Here is a 21,082-nt window from a genome sequence, read left to right on the forward strand (position 1 = left end):
TGCCATCATTCGGTCACCCCTCTCGTCGGGTGAAACTGCGGCAGGTGAATTCGCAAGGGTTGTGGAATCGAAATTGCTGCAGTACACTCCCCCTTGCAAACTGAGCACCACAATGGAAGCTGCTGTCCAGCGTCCCACTGACCCCTAACCTTCAGGATCCCCTATCTGCTGGGCGTCATTCGAGGGTAATGACCGGAGAAATACACATTCTGGCGAGACCCCCTCTGTATCAGCCCTCTGCAACTGCCTGGCAGGTCACAAGAGGAACCCCTGTTCGCGCCTTTCCCCAGAAAGGACAACGCACCGGCGGAGCAATCCCAGATTCAATGATCCGCCAGAAGAGGCAGCGCGCCAGCTCAGGCAACCTGCCAAATCGGGCAATGCGTTAATTGAAGCGACACGCCAATTCGAGCGATGAGATAACTCAGGCGATGCGCCAAATCGGGGATGAGCTAGTTGAGGCAACGTGCCCGCGCCCGGCTGGGGGCGATCCCTCCTCCGAGGCCGCCTGATCAGACGCGATCTGGGCCGTTGAGCGGGCTGCGCGGCGGGCGGCCGCTGCCGCTGAGCTCCAGATCCTTTGTGTCCTGCACCGAAGGCTTCCTCGACACCGGCGGCGTTGCCTCCTGCCCAGCAACCACATGATAACGAAGTCTGCCTTTCTTTTGGCCTTCTGAAGATTCCAGAGGATGTTGCAGCATGCTCCAGGGCACACATTAAGTTAAGACATGGTAGTACTCGGTAGGTCCTGGTCCTTGCAAAACACTGCAGCTCCACATCAATTTTTAACAACAAGCAAAGTCCTTGAACTTTCTAGCGCAGCAAACTCAACACATAGACTCAACACATGAAATTGCTTCTTTGCTCAATGCAAGACATAACGCTTGCAAACAGCTGCAGCTAGGACTGCTTGATATCAAGAGCGCACAGGAGTGTGGTCAGAGGTGCCCACAGCCGCGGTGGTACTCTTGCGCGCGGCAGACGCCATCGCTCTCACCACGTTGCTGGCCGAGGGCCGCCCCCCCTGCAACAAATCAGGTAAAAGGGATAAGTCACCAACGTTGCATTGTCCAGATTGTACATTGCCCAATGACAGCTTCTCAAACCATGATTGCCCCAACAAGCACTCGTTTTTTGCAATCTTTGAAGTATCTCCACAGTTTCTGTGTGGCAACCGCCCAGAAAAGGGCGCCGGGGCACGGCGACAGAATTGCAGACTCTCATAGAAAGTTCACAATTTCAGCGGGGCTGCGCACCAGGCCGGCAGTGCCGGTGTTGGAAGCAACTCGGCCGATGAAGGAGCGGTCCACGATGACAGGGACGTCCGTGTCGGTGCCAGTCATAGTCCAGTGGCCGAACTCGCTGACCTTGTCGATGATCCAGTTCGCGCTGTGTATAATCATGTACGCCAGCAGCCCGCCGATGATGCCTGGAAGCAACAGAAGAAAGAATGCTGTCAATGGCACTGTAGATTTGGAAATCCTCCTGATCAAGGCAGAGTCATGTGAACTTCATTGTGTGCACAGGTGCCCAAGTGCATGCACAAGACTTTGATGCTTGGCAGCATGCTTGCCACACCCTCAACAGGACATGCCCCAAAGTTTCTGCCCGCACATGCCAGCTCCCTTCAACAGGCCAGGGGCAATATTGCCGGACTGCACTGGGGTTGGTGAGCGCATCGGCTCATACTTGTCAACGTCTTGTGCTGACTTCCAGGGGGATTCATACTTGACACCATGACTACATACTATAGACCCCCCAGACCCACTATGTACAGGGGTATTTGTATCTATTTCCATAAAACTTCCCTGCTATGTATTCCTCTCGTCATTGTTAAGCAGATGACCTTAGATGGGGCATTCTAGACAGCATGCGTAGCAGGGATGCGGAAAAGGCAGAATTACTTTTATTTACCAGGGTAGAAAGGGTGGGCGCACCGTAGGCGATGGAGTAGGTGAGGGGCATTAATATGATGGTGATGAAGGCGGGCAACGCCTCCGCAGACTGCTCCCAGCGGATGCGCACCACGTTCATCATCATCAGCGCCCCCACCGTTATCAGCGCCGGGCCGATCGCGTACGGCGGCACGTTCGCTGCGCGCAATTGAAACTGAACGGTTTCAGTAACAGTAGGTTGTAATAATACGCACTTAATAAATACCCATTAATAATAATAATGATAATGATAATAACAATAATAATAATAATAATAATGATGATGATAATAACAATAATAAACACCCATGTTGGCCTGCTTGTCAGCTGACCGTGGCATGATCTGTGTGGGCACCCCTCTTTGAACCTGTTGCTTTCTCATTACCAAGGTGCTAGTCTGCGGCTGCTTGCCGGGGCATGCTGGCTGTCAACAGGAAAATCATGCATCACAGATCCTGGGAAATTCATCAGGGAAGGCCCTCTTTCAGCTGGCGGTCAGCTGGCTGTTATCCTACAGATGTTCCGCAGTCAAATTTGCCGTCCAGCTCATAGTGACCTCTTCAAACCATGTCTCCTAGGTGCACCTTGTAATTCCAGCCAAGGGCCAGATCACAGAATCATGGCAGAGAGGTCTGCTTGATGAAACCAAGAGGGCAGCGGGGCCCAGAAAGCACGGGCGTGAAGAAGACCGCAGCACGACCCAGAATGCGCGGTAAAGATTCTTTAAAATATAAAGACTCTTCAGGTCAGAAGATGAACACATATTCAGGCTTCTCTTGCTACGCCATGCGCCGCTGACAGCCACATGCAGCCGCTTGCACGGAAAAAATAGGGCAGCCAGTGCAGGGACCCCCAAAGCACGGGCGTGAAGAAGAGAGCGACGAAGAACCAGGCGGAGACACAGACGGCGGTGAGGCCGCCAAAAAAAGAGTCACCCAACCATGCTCTCCTAGATGTTTTGTTGTACCCTTCCACAGCAACATACAAGGACGCCAGGAAATTGAGCGCTATTCAGGACAAAAGTCACAGTAGAGTGAGGGATAAGGGGGGCGCACAGAGGACGGGCGTGAAGAAGAGCGCGACGAAGAACCAGGCGGAGACACAGACGGCGGTGAGGCCGGTGCGGCCGCCTTCGCGGATGCCGGAGGCCGACTCGATGAAGGCCGCAATGGGCGATGTGCCCATGAGGCTGCCAATGATGGAGCCGATGCCGTCCATGCAGAAGGCCATCATCTGCCTCGGAAACTCCTTCTTCTCGTTCACAAAGCCTGCGCCAGCAAAGCATGCCTGTGACTGCAGTCTCCCTTGGTTCTATCTTACATCAGCCGTACATCTACTGCTCAATGTCTTCCCTGTGCTTGCACACCGGGCGTCTTGAACGCGCACTAAAGAGACGGATGAAGCCTTGAAAAGGGCTGAACAATTTCTTCGGGATGGTGAGAGCCTGGGCTTTGAAGCCCTGCAGCAAGGAGAAGTGCCTTGCGCGCTGAGGAATACGTCCTTCACACCAGTGCGGATCCATTTGCAGTATACAGTATGGGTTGCCGCAGGCCATCGTTGCTGAAGCAGTCAGGGGCATGGAGCAATTGCAGCTGCATTCCCCAACATGAACCTGGAAGCCAGCCTTCCATCCTATCACCAATCTAGTTGCACACTTTATGGTGGCGGCTGGCATGCACTGAAAAGTGACTGTGCGGTGTAGAGACATACCGGGCACGTAGTTGTTGATGAAGTTTGCCATGGAAAAGAGCGTGCCAGTGGTGTCCAGGAAGTCCACGTACAGGAACGTCACGAGCGCTATCCACAGCTCGCCCGAGGTGAAACCGGCGAATGAAATGGCCATGCCTGTGGACTTCAGCGTCGGCAAGTCCACCACGTTCTTGAAGTACTGCAGGCGCTCCTGCCCGCCTGATCACACGGTCACAGCGTGTGTTCCACCCAGTTGTAGCAACTGCATTTCACTTGTTGTCAGGCGACAAGCTTCACAGAGATATTTCAGGTGACTTGTAGGCTGTGTACGTGCAGGAACATGAGGGCTCAAGCTCACAAAGTACAAGAAGACATGCTGTGCATGCTTGTCAGGCCAGACCTGCAGGACCTATAAGAAATGCATGGATGATGGATATAGATTTGGATGATGGATGCAGAGTTCATTGAGGAGCTCAGGAGAGAAAACCAGATGGGAGCATGAATATAGGTCTGACTAGGCTGGGCTCACCGGGAATGGTAGAAGCCTTTCCAAAATAGGAGGCAGCGTGGCCCGGTATCCATGCAATGACCGTAACAAAGGCAATCCCTGGCGCAGCAGCAGGAAAATGACCTGAGTCAGATTGCCGACGATTGCCGACAATGAACGAACTCATCGCATTTCAAGAACGCTGTGCTCATGCTATTCGTGCTTAGAAAGCTCTGCGGGTTCCACACTCTAAAAATCTGCTCCAGAGACTTGTCTGACTGCAATGAAGCTAGCTGGCTGCGAATGTCAGCCACATGATCTGTAATTGGCGCTCCAAAAAAACCTGGACTAGCATTTGAGCTGATGGGTGGCTACAGAGCCACTAAAGCACCCAGCATCGACTCAGGGGTCAAGCCATTCCTAAGGGTGTTGCCGCCGGCTCTGTGAAATGTCCAGCCACATGCTGGAATGTATGCTGCTGGCGAACCCCCAAAAGGGGGTCTGCTCTGCTCCCCTTTGTCTGTGTTTCTGCAGGGACAGTCCTTCTCCACCTCTGCTTGCAGGCATGACTGCTGCTCTCATTTGCAATCAGCCCTTCCTCCTTCCTTTCGGCGCTCACTCTGCTTTGATGTACGCATACCGTTTTCTCTAATCAGTGCACGGGCCGCACCGATGACGATGGAGCCCTTGAAGCTACGAGACATGAGGATGCCGATGATCATGAGCCCAGCGATGCCCAGCCACATGGAGCCGCTCTCCATCTTGTCCCCCACGCACGCGTAGTTGGACGACGGCGGCGGCAGATTTGTGACGGGAACGCCGTTGGTGACCGAGCACACCGTCAGGGGGTTGTCGATCACGTACGCGTACTCCTGCTCGGGCAGGCCACAATATAGTTCAAATCAAATCCAAGCTACGTAACAATGAGCAGGTGAAAGTGACGAAGCCGAAGGGGCCCTGACACCATTCTGTCAGGTGCCTTTCCTTGATGCCTGCTGGTTCAGCAGGTCCAGCTGGCACTGTAAGAGTGCAGTGGAGTGCATGACATTATCAGCTCTGCATGTGCATTCTCATATGCAGTGGCGCTACACTTGCAACCAGCCGGCAGCCGAGAAATGCATGACAAGCACTCAGCTTTCTTGCTCACTTGATCCCCTTGGTTACAAGTCTGCATGGCTGGACAAATGATGGCTCCCTGTCCAGCTGTCTGTGAAGAAGGGCATGGGCCTCACATGCTTCAGTGCCGGGCAGCCGCCTAGGCTTACGAGGGTGGCTGGATCGTAGGAGATGACCCCCAACCCCTCCGTGCTCTGCAGCCCTATGAACGCCAGGAACAGGCCAATGCCTGCAGTGCAGCAGAGCACTCAGCAGGCAACTCCTGCCTTGTGTGGAACAATTTAGCAGTCAGAAGCTGCGCGCCAACTCTTCCCGCATGCATTTTTTCTGCAGAGTCTTGGTAAACAGGCTTGCTGCAAAGTGGAGTAGCTTTCATTTGGACTAGTTGGCAGCAAGACCAATACTGGACTCTCCCAGCTCAGATCTGTATTATGGCAGCAGAATAAGGCTGACAGAGATTGAGCATCATGACCCCAGGCTTGGCCTTGCTGTAGCTTCATGCAGGCGTCAAGCAGCTGCATTCTGGCACTTTCTGGGATTTTTCCAGTCAGCTAGTCAGAAGAAGGGCAGACCTGCTGATGTGGCGAGCATGATGGACTTGGGCACCAGCCTGATCAGGCGCAGGCGCAGGCCGGTGACAGCCAGAATGATGAAGATCCACCCCTCCACAAATACCGCCGCCAACGCTGTCTGATAGCTCACCTGTTACCCACCAGAGAATTTGCAGTTCACTGCTTCTTTCCTGCGCTTGTGCATCTCTCATAAGCTCACACTATTTTACACACTTCCTAAATGCATTGTGAGACTCGTCTTATCAGTGCCGAGAGGATCTTATTGTGACAAGTCAAAACAAGAGGCTTGCTCAAAAAGAAAAATTGGGTCACAAATGAGGCTTGCAAATCGATTGGAGCAGGCAACGGAGAGCAAGACAAGAGGAGTGCACACTTTGCCGCTGCCTCTGTAGCCGACCACGTTGTAGGCAAAGTAGGCGTTGAGGCCCATGCCGGGGGCCAATGCCACCGGCAGATTGGCGCCTATGCCCATCAGCAGCGAGGCTATGCATGAGCTGGCAGCCGTCGCCGTCACTAAACTCTGCCGTACCCCCGCCTGCGCAGCGCAGCGCAGATGACATGACATCCATTGGCAGGCAAAGCTTGCGCTGCCAGAATGAGATAGCAGAGCCTGGCAGAGATCTTGCTCACAGCTTCACTGCATCGATCCACTACAGATCGGCGTACTCCACTGCATCTACCATGGCGATATATTGTTTGCGCCTCATATCCTTCAAGTATGAAAGGTGCTGCCAGCCCATCACAATATTTGAGTATTTGACTCTTAAAAAGAGGCACTGCTGTGTGAGGGCCGTTTCAATGGATCAGTGTGGAATAGATTAGCAGTGGTGAAGGGTGAAGCCTCACCACGCATGTCATGTATCCGATGTTTGTCACTCCGTAGTCATCTGGGTACACGCAATCCTGGTTTCCCTTCTCAGGCCCCTGCACAGCTCAATGGCAGAGAGTAAAGGCGCTGTTGTTGCTTGAAGAGCAGGCAATTGACTTGGCCGCTGGCAATGTAACAGTCAAGCAGTTCAAGGACGCACTGTGCAGTCGTCTGCGCTGCAAGGGCCGCCGGTGTCCGAGAGAATGAGCGCATTCACAGCGAGGATGTAGGCAGTCTGCACAAAGGGATATCAGTCTCACTTTCTACACTATTTGCTTTGCCATCGACTGTGAAGCATTTCAGTTCCTGGCATGTCAGGCATCCATTGGGGTCAGGAAGACAATAAGGAGGACCAAGCAGTAGCAAGAGAGTGGATGTGAAGTGGAAGCGGACACTCACAGTGAGAAATGTGACAGTTCCGGCCCGCAGCTCTTGCGTGAAGGTGCTCCTCCTCTCCTCCAACTGGAAGTATCTCCCCACCTATAAGCGTCAGCAGGAGGGCTCAGAAGCAAGCTCCAGATGGGCTGCCTGACCACCAAAACCACAAAAAATAACCCCCGTTCGTGGTGCTACTGTTTAGTCCAGATTTGCATCCATGACTTACCGCTGATTTTCCAATGTGATCGTTTGCATGGTCCCAACAGGCATTCCAGGCCTCGCGGATGCCCATTATGGCAGGCTATCCTCTAGGTCCAACCCTGCCAGATGCCACCATGTCCTTGCGGCCGTTCATCCCCCTTGTAAACAGCTACGTAATCCATTCCTCTATCTCCATGCCACTGCTGTTCTGAACCGCATTCGCTGGATTTCAGTGACCCGATGGGCTCCTCGGCACAGGTGAGTTGCGCGTGTCGGCGATCAATTCACGATTGCTGATATACGGGCTAAATATATATGTTACAGACAATGATGATGGTCAAGTAGTGTCAGCATGCCAGAGAAGATGCGCCCAGAGCTTCGAAATTTCTTCCCAGAGGTGCAACAATTTTCAGTGCCTTTGCGGTGCCTCTGTGGTTCAACATTGCATGCACCTCTCTGATCCGCGTTTGGATAATCTCCAAATGTTCAGGGGGGGTGTAGCTGCGTTTTCCATGGAAGCTGACTTGCATCATCGCAGCGGCGTTGTCAATTTTCCTCGTTCCCAAGATCTTGAGAAGGTACTGGCCCAGTACTACTGGGTTTCTGCATGCAAGAAGCAAAGAGTGGGGCAACGTACCTAGCTATTCCAAGAGTCGAAGGCAAAACGTCCTGACAAAAGCTAGATAGTCAATAGTAATATTCCGGCCTCGGTCGAAACATTCCATGTGCTAGCTGTCTTTGACCGGGATGTTTTCCTAGCGTAATCACGGCAAATGAACAGGGAAAGATGCAGACGCCTTATTTTTCTTGACCACTGAAAGTTGCAGCGCCAAGACAACACAAAAAAGCCTCTTGGCGTGGGAAAGAATAGGCCTTGATGGTCAACAGCTTCACGAGTTTTTGTAACATGAATGCTGTAGCCTTGGGTAGAAGGACAGCAAGATAGGTTCTTTTCAAGTCTTGATTGTCTGCAGAAAAGTAGGGCCCTGTTTGTGCCTTCTCCGTGCTAAACAAGAAAACCTTGGAACACAGCATGAAGAGCTCAAGGCTACAACGAGTCCTGCGCAACGACGGACGCACCCTGGCAGAAGATCTGATTACATTCTCTAGCCTTCAGCCGAGATTCTTTGGCCAGTCAGGATTCCCTGATGCCACTGATTCCTTGGCCTATGACCCTGTCCAAAGGCTCCTCGCGGTATGCTTACTTCTGGCACGACAACTTGAATATTGTAGGCACTTCCAATTTGTGTGCTATCTATTGGCAGCCTCAGACTAAGTTTTGGGGGACTTTTCTGTCGGAGTACTGCCCATCACCTCTTGTGAAGAGGTAGTAATAACGCAAATCTTTCACAACAGGTGGGCACAACAGATGGACGGGTGAAGGTGTTTGGAAGGGATGGCGTGGAGAGAACCTTCATATCACCCTGCCAGTGCGTCACAAAGCAGCTGCAGTTCCTCAATGGCAAAGGCGCCCTGTTGCGCGTCACGCAGGTGGGCCACCTCAGCTTCATTCTCGGCTTCCCCTCATTAGCAAGAAAAGTTTTCTATTTTGCGCCACACCTCATCTGCTACACTTGCGCGAACCTGTTAATCAAGAGACCACGGTAGCAAGGGTTCATGGGGGATTGCTCAGGGCGTGTCAACTGCAATGCAGTGGCGCAAAGGGGCTCAAGGCATGCATGCAATTATGCGTCAGTCCAAAATTTGATGAAGTGTGTTCATGATTGTAGGAGGGAGATGTGCAGCTCTGGGGAATTGAGGCAGCAGCTCTGCTGGACAGCATGCCACCTGGGGATGACCTCATCACAGTAGTGGAACCTCTCACTGAGGAGCCATATCTGCTTCTGGGCTGCGCCAGCGGGAACATACAGGTCCGTGCTGCGGTGCATTTTGCACTGCTCCTGATCCTTAATCCGTCTTCCTCTAAACCAATCGTGTCTCTGATTTATCGGCAAGACTGCTCCATGCGCGCTTGTGACCATGAAAGCCCATATTTGCAACAAATGTGCATGGAAGAGAAGAGGCATTTTAGGAACTCTTCAAAGGGGTCAAAGTCTAGCATGGTATGAGGAGAATGTTTGATGACCCGCTGCTGCTGGCAGGTTGCCGCTCTGATGGGATCCTCAAACAGCTTGGCCCTGGGCGCTCGGGAGGCCTGCACTCTCAGCCAGATGCCTCACACAAGTGCGATTACTGCTCTGCTAAATTCTCTTTCTCGGCCTGTAAGCAACAAACATATTTGCTTTTGTGGCTTCCCCAATAACTAGTGCCCCTGTAACGTGGGTTCTGTGCTGCAGTTACTACGGACGACATTGGGATAGCCAGAGGCGCTGTTGCTGTGCTGGCTGCGCACTCACTGGGCGACCAGCACAGGTTGCTCATCGTGCATGAGGACTCCGGTGCAGTGATCTGGGACCTGAGGCATGTCCCACCCAACTTGCCATTCCACAAGCCTAGTCATCAATCTACCAATTTACTAAGATTCCACCGGTTTGCTTGCATTTCAGTCCCGAGACAACCATATTTTCCTGCTCGTCACTGCTGTGATGCCGCCTTATTAAGCAAAACATAGATCATATCCTAGCTTTTTATATCAATGACAAAGCTTGCATCCTCAAACTCAGGCATTGATGCTTTCTGGGCTAACCCGTGCTTCTTCGCATGCAACCTCTGATCATGCTCTCCTGCTATGGAATGCAGGTACCAGTGTGTAGTGGCCTACGCGCACAACAGCTTCAAGGTGGCAACTGACGAGGGGAGCGCGCACAGCGCAACTGGGGGAATGAGAGATTCAGAGTCTGGGGAGGAGTGCCCCAGTGACCCCACCGTGTCTGCCTGCTGGGTGGGGCCTCGGGGGGACTGCATAGCCACCGGGCACAAGAGCGGCACCGTGCGCGTCTGGGGCCTGCCCGAGAGCGCCACAGGCATGTCCGCTCACCTCATGCTTTTTATTCTGTTTGACAAATAAAGGGAGTCGCATGTCAAGTCTTGCATTTGAGGCATTGTGCGCATGCATCCATCCTTGAGAAAATACCGTTTGTCTGCACATTCTGCGTTTGCAGAAACACACTCATTAGAGGTTCTGAAGGGCACAGCTAAATTCCAAAGATCCTTAAGATAATCATGCATGGAACTGGCGATACAGTTGCCAGACATCAAGTCCGCCACAGAAATCATATGAGTTAGGGTGACAGACAGATGGTCTTGCAGGTAGAAAATCTGCAACACCCTTAACAGACACATAAGACCCTTGATCCTGTTCTGGCAGGGGAGACGCCGCCAGAGATGCCAGAACAGGCGCTGCTGTACGCGGAGCTCCGAGTGGCGCCAATCGGCGAGCCGGCCGCGCCGGTGCGCGCGCTGCGGCACGTGTCGGGCGCCAAATCCGGCGGCCAGAGCGGCCTGCTGGTGCTCGGCGGGCAGGACGCGGAACAGCCGGATGTTCTCAGCATGCTGCCGCTGCAGGCCCCCTCGGAAGAGGTGTGATGGAGACCCTTTTACACACCCTCGATTGCTTAGGAACTCAATTTTTTTTCCACCCGCGTATCCAGATGGGCGGAAAGTGCTGCGGGGAGTATCTAACTGGTGATGAACCAGATACTGTAGCCCCTGAGATGGGCCTGAAGGCCATCACATGACGACTCGATATCACACGACAAGAAGCCCTGCCAGTTCCTTGAAGATATGTTACTTTACCCCTGTCACAATCATGTACCGGCAGCAGTCTTTGCTATCCGTGCTACTCCAGTATGCCTGTGTTTTCCAACATTTGCGCACAGACCAATGGCCCAATGCATGGCAGCACTGCTTCAGAAGCCAGCTGCACTGGTAACATTCTGTCGCTCCTCTGGAAAGCAAACCCTAAAGGTAGATGATGTGCAGGCGGAGGGGGCGCGGGTGCTTCCGTGGTTTGGGGCGGTGCAGGGTTTCTCGCTGGTCCCCCCGGAGGGCAGTTGTGGCAGCGGGGGTTCCGGTGAGATGGCGGCGCTCATCGTTCTCAGCGAGGGTGGTCAACTGATGGTGCATGACCTACGCACGCTGCAGCCTGTGCCCCTTTCGCTGCCCTTTCAGGAGCTGCCACCTGTCACTGCTTCTGCCTTCGCCCCTGGGGAGCCTCTGGCAGGAGAGGTGAGGTTCTGTCTGACTTAATTTTATTAGTAATTCAATTTAAAACATTTTAGACACCTTTTGGGAGCCACCTGAGGCTCATTGGTCTAATATTATTGTCACACTTTTACGCCAGAGGCAAGGTGCATCTGCAGGTAGGTGCATCTGCAGGTAGAGGCTGCCAAATGTCCTAACCCTTGTTGGTCTCACCAGACCCAAGCAAGACCCAACTAGCGGTCTGCCACATAGATGAGCATGATTAATGTTGTGACTACCTTGTGGAGGGTCGCATTGCATTTGGAGGTGGAGCCATGGCTATGTGATCTTGCCTTGCCTAGATATCTGACATGCTCTGGGTAATTTTCTTGCATTTCCTGTGATGCAGGACCCATTGTTTGTCAGGCGGCTGAGCTAGTGCTGATTGTATTCTCCTGGCAAACGTAGGCCCATGACGACGTAGGATGAATGACTTACGGAACATCCTTCAAGTGAGATCAAACCAGATGGGTGCGAGTGCATGCAGGATGCTGAGAGCTTCCCGCACGCCGTCAGCCTTGTGGCCCTTTGTGCGGCGCGCGGCACAGCTGCGGCCACCGACTCACCCGAGTCGCGCGGCGTCTCGCGCCGATGGCGCTGGGTGCTCTCCGGGGGGCGCCCGGCGGGTCCCCCGGCGGTGGCCACCGCTCCATCAGCAAGCCCCCCAGCAGGTGCTGCCTCCCTGCAGTAATTTAAATACCTTTTAATGGCCATGCAATCCTGACTCTGCATCAGACAGTGCTGCGATTGCTTGACTGAAACATGGACTCCTAAAAAATCCACTGAATCTGAGATAAACATAGGCTTCCTTCACGTGAACAATCTGTTTCCTGGGACGAAAATGTTCACCAGGATCTCAGGATTGCAGTGCAGCCATAAATATGACCCTCACAGAGTCAAGTCTGCATACCTGAGCAGGCGGATCGCAAGATGAGGACGATGCGGAGCAGCAGAGCTCCGAGACGCAGCCGGCCACAGCGCCGCTGTATTTCACGGGTCACCGGGACGGCCGCGTGCGCGTGTGGGACATGTCAGGGGAGGTGCCGGGACTGCTGGCAACCGTGCCCTTCGATGCCGGCGGCGCCGGCGGGAAGCTGCGCGCTGTTTGCGCCATGCAGGTCCTGTCTCCATCCAATTTTTTACTTTCTGACCAAAATGGGGCCCATCTTTGACCATGTAGATGCGCTGCCCTCACAGCTGCTGTGAATCAGTCACTGCTTGCCAGGGAGCAGTGAACCGAGCTAGTCTACAAAACAGAGGTCAGATTGGAAATTGAGTGTGTAAAAAGTGGGATTTTGTGTGGGCAGGTGTGCACTGTGTCGGGGCTGTTGGTGGTGGCGCATGACAAGGGCGAGGTGCGCGTGTACCAGTTCAGCCCAGGTGCGCAGGAGGTCACCTGCATCCACATCGACCACTCCAGCAAGTGAGCTGCTTCCCGAGCCATGCCTCATGACACTTCCAAGCGTGTCATTGACTGCCCATGAGACCCATGAAATTGCTACACCTTTGATTATTGTTCTGCCCGTCATAACGTATTCTACATCGATTTCTTGCCCAAATGCTCTATGGTAGACACTGCCTGTCTATGGCAATGTCAGAAAACAAGATGACTGCCCCAGAGTTCACTACACTACAGGAAAATTAGGAAGCAAGCTGACGGGTAATGCTCGTGACAGGGGTCCACCAGAAAAGAGCATGGCGAAGCAGCCTGCGGGGTACCAGGCAGTGCTGAGGGTGACGATGCATGAGGTGGCGGTCAACACAGCGTGCATAGCGTCCAAAGCGGGCCTCGTCGCGCTCGGGGACGCCTCTGGAGACCTGTCCGTCTTGAACCTCTTCCGGGTGTGTGGCGCTGCATTGTCAGTATCTACCACACAGTTCTTTCATTGTAGGCACCGAGAACGTGCATGATAAAGTCTCCTGGGAAGTTCTCATATCCCACAAGACACCGCCTTCATGTGCATTTGCAGTGGAGGATGAGGGTGCACCGCCAGGCATTCTGCTTCTGCATGCATATCCATTGCTTTGAAGTACACTGCCCATGGCAACCTTGTCTGCGCAAGTGAACAAGGAAATGAAGAGAGGCTCAAAGAGACAATGTTTTGTGCTCCCTGCAGCCGTCTGTGGAGTTCTACAAGCACCTGTCGGACCAGCCCATTGCAGCGGCGGCGTTTGGCCTGCACAGCTTCATGCCTACAAAGACCAGCTCGGAGCGCCGGCGCGGCGAACCTTCGTCAGAGGCTCCCGTAGAGTCCAGGTGAGCAGAGAATACCTGAAGCCAATGGAAATTCACTTCAGGTCTGCAAAGACTTATTGCATGCCATACGGATGCATGTTGGACACATTCTAGCCTCCTCTGCTAATATTATGCAAAATCTATGTATTCTGGCAGAAGACAGCAATGTGATTTCTGTGAATGCGATTAGCTCTGCCTTTGTCTGCTTTGAATGTTGTCAATCAATGTGCACACTATCATCTTTGATATGAAAGGAAATTCTTGGGACAGAAAGGACTGCTCAAAGGATAGTTTTTGCGCAGGCTGTCGCTGTATGTGGGCACGGCAGACTGCGCGCTGACAGTGCTGGACGCGCGCCACGGAGAGCCGCTCGGCATCGGCCGCGACACGTGGCTGCGCCCAAAACACACTGACTCAGCGCTGAGTCTTCTGTTGTTGGACGCTGCCGGCTGCCCGCTGCGGGCGCCCGCCGGGCCCGGCCTGCTGCCTTGGGCCGGGAACTCTCGCGCGGCCGCCGAGGCCGCCCCGGAGAGAAAAGCTGCGGCGCAGCCGCAGAGTTCGGTGCCAGCAACACTAGGTGCGTTGCGAGTTGCTTAAGTGCACACTATGAAGTCAGCGTCATCATGGTCCCCTGCAGACTGTGATGTGACAAAGGTTACGACGCTGTCCATCGTGCACTGGCAATGTTGCGTCCGGGGATCCTTGAGGGCCTTGTAGGTTAGCCTATGTCTGTTGGCCTGCCACAAGTTTGCAATGAGCTCAACAGGAGTGCAGTACATTCAAGTCTCAGTTAAATCAAATTGACATTGCAAGAAAAGGTACGTGCTGAGCAGCGTTCCTGTCTTTACCTGCAGGCGCTCCGTCCATCCCTAAAGACGCCTCTGCTGGTGCCTCCGGCCACTCGCACGCCTCAGAGCGCCATCATCCCGAGGCAGCGCACGGCAGTGCCGCACCCAGCATAAGCAAGCCACCCGAACCACCCGTTGCAATGACCTCCCACAGGGCGCATGACGACGGCCACATCGGCCATCTGATCGCCGGGGGCCCTCCCCCCAGGCAGCGGCTAGCGGTGGAGGCAGCGAGTGGACCGGCCGGGCAGGGGGGAGGGAACGCCCTGGGCAGCCCTGGCCCCGGGACCCCCCAGCACAGGGGGGAGCGCGGGGGTTCCGTCAAGGGCGCATCCGACTCCGAGCCAGAGTCCTCTGCCGACGAGGTGCGTATTGTTCTTTATTGGTGATTGGAGTCACAAATAGATTGAGAATTGAAGGGGCTTTCATGGGGCTGTTTCAACTAGCAATTATGCGCGCCCCTTCTTTCTGCGGCGCTTTTTAGTAGCATTTTGGATTCAGCCACCCGATTTGGCCCACACTCACAGAATTCTCTGTGTCTGTGCCAGCAGTGGCACAGAGCCTTCATGCATATTGTTGCACAGGAGACAATGCATTCTCCCAAATTGTCCGTAGCCGTGCCCTGTCTACATGCATGACCACTACTCAATCCACCCTCTTAAAAACTGCACCGTGACTCAGGCTGAGGACGATGACCATGACGATCTCCTGGCGGCTGCGGCTGCCGCGGTGGAAGCGCAGCAGAGGGAGGTGGTGAAGGCCGGCAAGAAAAAGTTCGGGCTGCTCAGCCGAGGCAGCGGCGGCGGTGGCGCGGTACAAAAGGCAACCGCTGCTAGAACCAGTGATGATGAGCAAGGGCACTTAGTCAGCTCCCACACTGCCAAGGTGAGCTTGCTATTTTGTGGACTCTAAATGATCAGGAGTCCAGCATCACGGCTCTGATGCGCATGTTCACATGAAGCTGCAAAGGCAAGGCAAGGAGTAAGTTCGCCGGATCAGAATCAAAGAAGGCCAGTGTTCCAAGCAGAAGGCCGACCTGTTACTCCTTGATCACTGTCAGCACTTTCCAGCTCAACATGTTACGTATTCAACCAGGCCTGGGTGAAATTATGCATGTGAAAATGGCTGACTGGGTGTTCTGGCTGCAGAGCGGGCTTGGTCGCTGGGTACGGCGCGGCAGCGACAACTCGCCAGCCATGTCACCGCGCATGGGCGCAGCAGCAAAGGACAAAGGTGCGCGCTTCTGAATGTCGCAAGTTATCCATCAATTGCCTTTCCAGGCTTGCGTGGGAAGCTTCCTTACTTTTGATTGGTGAAGGTGTGCATTACGGTACAGTCAGCAAAGCTTGCAGAGCAGCAAGTATTTGGCTTGCTCTTGCTCGTCGGCAGAACATCTTTCTGCCGTCCAATTAGTGGGCTGCGTTGATTTGCATGCCGACCTGAGGTTGAGATTGAGAGAGACATGCTCCGTCGGTGCTGGAGCAAATTTTGAATCCCAGTTGCGCCACACATCTAGCCTTTTCTTGGCCTGAGGGCGGCACTGTCATTAAATGCAAAACTGTGCCTCACTAAGCTTTGCCATGGTCTTTAGCCCGCTACCTGCCCAAATATCCAGCGGGAAACTCTAAAAAAATCAACTGAGACCGAAAGCTTTCAAAGCTGTAGTCTCTTGGCTCCTGACATGCATACTTTGTGCTTGCAGAGCGTTCAGAGGCGGTCTCTACCCAGATCGGCAGCAAGCACACCTCAGAGCCAGACAGCCGCTCCGATTCCTCTCCTCCAAAGACATCAGCCCCCAAGGAAATGCCACCTGCACCAGCAAACTCAGGCGGACCCCTCAAGGCCCCGCATGCTGAGTCAGCAGTCCCCCCAGCAGCGGCAGCAGTGGTGGCACCGGCGGTACAGGAGGAAGCAACGCCGCCGGACGCCATGCACGATGTGACATCAGCGATTGCAGCGCTCAATGTCAGCGATGAGGCACCCCTATCAGCCCCGGTGGCGGCTGCGAATGTATCACACATCGTTCTGGTGAGCCCAATCACTGGCCCAAGCTATCTGTTGCTATGCTGACAACTGAATGCCGATGTATAGGCTTGGGCCTCTCGTCAATATGCCTTCTCTTCCAACGTCATGTCCACATTACTGGCGTCATCAAATCTTGCTCCAACAGCTATAGCTCTGCCCAGAGTGAATCTGGGGCGTGATGCGATGGACTGTCCGCCCTCTCTCAACTCCTTGGCGGCATGCGCTTGGTGCTCAACTGCAAATGTGCACACGACTGGACTGTCTCAGATGAGAACACTTGTGCATCTTCATGGTATGAACAGTACCGAAGGATTTGACACGGTCCTAAAGTGAAATTGGGTGTTGGTCACAGGCGAGCACCGGCAGCCTGCGGCTCTACGCAGGGGACAATCTGCGCACGGCGGATCGCACCACGCTGAAGAAGGCCGGTCTGGACGGACAATATGGCTTTGCCGGTGTCTTCAGCTCCTGCCATGGGCCTGGCGTCGCCTGTGTATCTCCTGAGGGGACCCTCAAGGTACGCGCATGTCATGGACAGAAGCTTTCCAAAGAAGAACTTCTGACATGCCTTACGGAATTCTTGAGGAAGCCGGACGCAAATCCTCCACACATAATATAATCAGCAGGGATGTATCCAGCTGCCTTGCCGCAGAGGAGAGATGCCCCGAGTGCCATGTCTCTCCTGCGAGTCAGGCACCTTGCTGTGTCACTGCTGATGCCCGCAGGACATGTTTCTGCATCGCCCGGGTTAATTTAGGGCAGACTCCACCGTCATTCATCAGGAACAGTCTTGTCAGCCTTCCCGGATCAGCCTGCCTCTGCTGCCTTCCAAACGGGGCCCGACCACACTATTTCTAGCGTCTCGTACCCGGAAATTTTTCATCTTGCTGCTGACCAAGTGAAGCAAAGTACGAAGTGAAGTATTGGTTGCGCAGGTGTTCTCGCTGCCGAGCCTGGAGCTGGTGTTGGTGCAGAGGCTGGAGGATGCCCTGACATTCCCCTGGGCCTGGACCGATCACACCGCGCAGCTGTCCCGCCTGTGCGCTGTCGACGCAGATGGCCAACTCGCCCTGGTGAGCTTCATGGCTAGCATGAATCCTGCAGACTGGATTGCATGGCACTGCCACGGATGCTGTGAGCGTCGTCCCGAGGAAGTGATCAGCCGTTGCCTGTCATTGCGCCTCCCAGTGCTGCGAAAGTCATTGTTCTTGAGTGCGAGAAGGTCCATGCAAAGCAGGAAAGCTGCACACAAAGCAGCCCAAAGCCAGGACAACCAATACCATCCACCCCTGAGTTGTCGCACAGCCAAATCACCACAACTTGAGCGGGGTGTTGATCCATAAAGTTTGTACTGGAACACAGATGGGCGCACACGGTGACGTAGTAAGGGTGGGCTTACTAGATGGGACCCCTCATAGCTGAGCAAAAATTTGAAATGAATTTGAATTCGAATGCAGGTGGGCGCACATGGTGACCTGGCAAGGGTGGGTCTGGTGGAGGGAACGCGCGCGCCGGATCCCCCGGCCCAGCTCTACGACTGGGACCTTGCCACCGCCGCGCTGGCCGCAGCGCACGCCGTCTCGCGCGAGCTCAAGGCCGCCGCGTTCCCTCCCCCGCCCAGCTTCCAGCCGCCGCCGCTGCCGGCCGCCGCGCAGCCGCCGCTCCCCGGTGAGTCTGCCTGCACCCAACCTGGTTCAAAACAGGGCCACACCGGATATGATACCACAGTCACCCCCATTCGCATCTCCAACTGCCTTGAGAGTGCTCAGACAGCAGCCACAGGTGCAGGGCATTCCACGTTCACATGGAACACTTTTCGGAATTGCAGCGGCAATGGTGGCGCAGGCTATCCCACTTGAGAGTGACCCCCTCCCGTTGCGAGTTACCGTTTCTGCAGGCACATTCCCGCGTTCCTCAATCCCGTGAGGTTGGAAACAATTATTTGGTGCAGGGTTTACAGTGACGAGTACGGTTTAAACTTGGGAGCTGTGTCCAAAGATACTACCTGAGGCCAGTGTGCAGGATTGAGCGTAAGGGAATCACTATTCACAGTGTTAATGTGCATGCACAGAGGGCCGCGCGCCGAGCGAGGAGGCAGGCGGCAAGCGCGGCCTGGGCGGATTCCTGCATTCGGTGCGCGACGTGGCCACGCGCGTTGTCGATGACACCACCAAAGAAATCTCCAAGTTCGAGCGCACCCTTAACCAGGCAAGTGTCCTTTGCACACCTCTTTTACATCCTCTGCTTACCTGACAGAGGTGGGGCACCTGTACAAGCGTTCCACCGGCCAATACATATCCAGAAGCAGGGTTTGCACTCAACACGCTTGTGCATCGCAGTGCATCTGCTAGGGCTCTGCAGAAAATGGTCGATCATTCATCTTACACGATATTTTAGTCATCATACTCGTCAGTGGTCCACCATGAAATCATGATATCAGCATGACCTCACAACCGGCCTTTGCATGCGCAGGGACTGGACCGCTTTGGAAAGGACATTCTGGCGGCGCGCAACCCGTTCATGAACGAGCGCGCGGCGCAGCGGCGGGCGCCGACACTGGCCGCCGTCTTTGCGAATGCGCCACAGCCCGACAGCCCGGGCCTCTCCCATGAGCACGCCTTTCAGAGGTGCTCCCTCTTACTTCTGTACCACCCCATTCCCTTTCTTCACAGAAGAGCCCTGCTGTGATCCTTTCAAGTTTGCAGATAAGCCCTCTTTTTTTGTTGCCCCTTTTTGTTGCCCTCGCATGCGGCAACGTGCACATGGGAAATTGCAGCACCCTTTCCATGCTGCAGGTTCACACGCAAAATCCATGCGGGCTGTGATGAGGCTCTACCCTTTTCTCAGCCATCTCATGCTGGACAACTCTTATTCCTCTGCACCACCATGACTGACGACAGCTTTGTCTGGGGTACTCAGCAGCGCAGACAGGAAAGGGTCCGATGAGTCGGAGGCCGGCCATCACCGCAGTGCAGCCGCCGCCAGGGGGCCGCGCTCTCTGCCGCAGCACTCCGAGTCGGCCGACGCGGCACGCGCAGAGCTGTTCGGCAGCGGCGGCCACCGCGCGTTCGGCCGCTCTGCAGAAGCCGGGCCGCCCTCTGACAGCGGTGAGTCAGTCGGTCGTGCACTTCATGCCATGACGCATGCTGTGTGAAGCCCAGCATTAATGCTTGGAGTGTGCATGTGACTCGTACCACAATGTGCATAATTACTATTTTACCATGACCGCTTTTGGCACTAAACAGTTTCAAGGGACATCCTGCTTGCTGGTGATTGTATCCCACATGTTCACAGTTGGCCTCGCAGGGTATTGGATGTCTGGAATGTTCACTTGCTAACCCCTCTAGGTCCTCGTCCTCTGGGGGCAGCAGGGATTTTTTCCTCCCCAGAACACAATGAGCTCCTTTTGGCTCATATAGGAACGTGGGCTCAACGAGAGGATACCCGGGACGATGGCGGCCGGGGGGACCTATTGCGGGGGGCCCGAGGGGCGCGCGGTGGCGGAGCACCGGGAGGCGGACCCCCCGGCACTCGCACGGCCGAGGAGATCAAGGCTGCCTACGGGCGATCCACCAACTCCCGCAGGTGGTCATAGTTGGCTTTCTCACTACCTGACAGCACTTTAGAGACATGAGTCATGCATAGAAGTCAAGACGAGTGCAGCAGAATGGGCACCTGAGATGTGGCTACAGAGCCTGTCGGGCCTGACCAACAGCCTTGGGGGTGCAGAGAGAGCTGCCCTGGTTCTGTGAATCATCAGCCATGTGCTGAGGTCAGTGCAGATGAAGCCACACACAAGACGCTGGATGAGTATGATGTCCGGGGAGTCAAGTAACACATGATTCTGTTCGATTGTTTCTCGAGGTGCCGCGCGAAGCCAGTGTCTCATGTGGGAAGAAATAGCAGGTCACTGCGGTGTCTGACGTGGCGATACTTCTGATATTTGCAGGGCGGAGGGGCCGGGGGCAATGGCAGAGGAAAACCGGCAGAAGCTGGCGGAACGTGGCGAGAAGCTGCGCACGCTGCAGGACAAGACCGATCGCATGCAAGCCGATGCCGAAGACTTTGCCTCGATGGCCCGCCAGATTCGAGACCGCGAGGCCAACAAGAAGTGGTGGCAGCTGTGATCCCCTGGGGGGTCCTTGTGGGGAGTCCACATGCGAATTCAGCCCCTTCTGCAATACCAGCAAGAAGGGGTGGCAGCCTTGACCGGACCGAGGGTCCTTGAGATTAAGGAAGTTTCGCAAGTGGACTGCCGGATTGAGCCCCTTGTGAGAGGCCAACAAGAGGTGGTGGCAGCTGTGTTTAGGGGTCCCCTTAAGATGTAGGGGGTCCTGTAGACTGAGGGATGTGCTCCCTAGTGATCAGGCTGCCAGTGATCAGGCTGCCAGAAAAGTTACAGGCATCGCTGCTGTGACTGGACACTGATGGACCTGCAAACAGCTGATTCGCATTGCTCGCATTTCAGATTGCGATTAAGGGGGACCTGCAATAAAGAGAGAATTGTAATGGGACCATGGTTGAGAAATTTATCTGGAAGGAGTCTTTGTGAAATCCCGCAGGGACCCCCGGCCGGTCGTGATCT

The 21,082-nt window shown here is 54.6% G+C and overlaps 2 protein-coding genes across 2 annotated transcripts; one reads left to right on the forward strand and one right to left on the reverse strand.

Moving 5' to 3' along the window:
• Positions 1 to 1,220: 1,220 nt before the first annotated feature.
• COCSUDRAFT_30231 (hypothetical protein) lies at positions 1,221 to 7,693 on the reverse strand (the record flags this gene model as incomplete). Its single annotated transcript, XM_005645529.1, has 13 exons — positions 7,271 to 7,693; positions 7,066 to 7,146; positions 6,827 to 6,901; positions 6,645 to 6,722; positions 6,172 to 6,333; positions 5,799 to 5,928; positions 5,343 to 5,455; positions 4,781 to 4,982; positions 4,153 to 4,230; positions 3,645 to 3,842; positions 2,990 to 3,202; positions 1,938 to 2,093; positions 1,221 to 1,429 (listed from the first exon to the last, which is right to left on the reverse strand). Exons 1-13 carry the CDS (start codon positions 7,334 to 7,336, stop codon positions 1,221 to 1,223), a joined length of 1,761 nt encoding a protein of 586 aa, XP_005645586.1. The 5' UTR covers positions 7,337 to 7,693.
• COCSUDRAFT_48248 (hypothetical protein) lies at positions 7,598 to 20,624 on the forward strand (the record flags this gene model as incomplete). The annotated part of the gene is made up of 26 exons (XM_005645530.1): positions 7,598 to 7,642; positions 8,602 to 8,736; positions 8,976 to 9,116; positions 9,348 to 9,429; positions 9,543 to 9,618; positions 9,946 to 10,135; positions 10,483 to 10,725; positions 11,128 to 11,373; positions 11,876 to 12,059; positions 12,307 to 12,506; positions 12,696 to 12,811; positions 13,065 to 13,230; positions 13,506 to 13,645; positions 13,927 to 14,201; positions 14,479 to 14,837; positions 15,154 to 15,357; positions 15,621 to 15,705; positions 16,175 to 16,500; positions 16,850 to 17,014; positions 17,433 to 17,570; positions 17,955 to 18,165; positions 18,569 to 18,630; positions 18,970 to 19,124; positions 19,468 to 19,604; positions 19,917 to 20,082; positions 20,447 to 20,624. 26 exons carry the CDS (start codon positions 7,598 to 7,600, stop codon positions 20,622 to 20,624), a joined length of 4,425 nt encoding a protein of 1,474 aa, XP_005645587.1.
• Between the last annotated feature and the right edge of the window lie 458 nt (positions 20,625 to 21,082).

This window comes from Coccomyxa subellipsoidea, assembly GCF_000258705.1.
Source record: "Coccomyxa subellipsoidea C-169, whole genome shotgun sequence".
NCBI lineage: Eukaryota > Viridiplantae > Chlorophyta > Trebouxiophyceae > Coccomyxaceae > Coccomyxa > Coccomyxa subellipsoidea.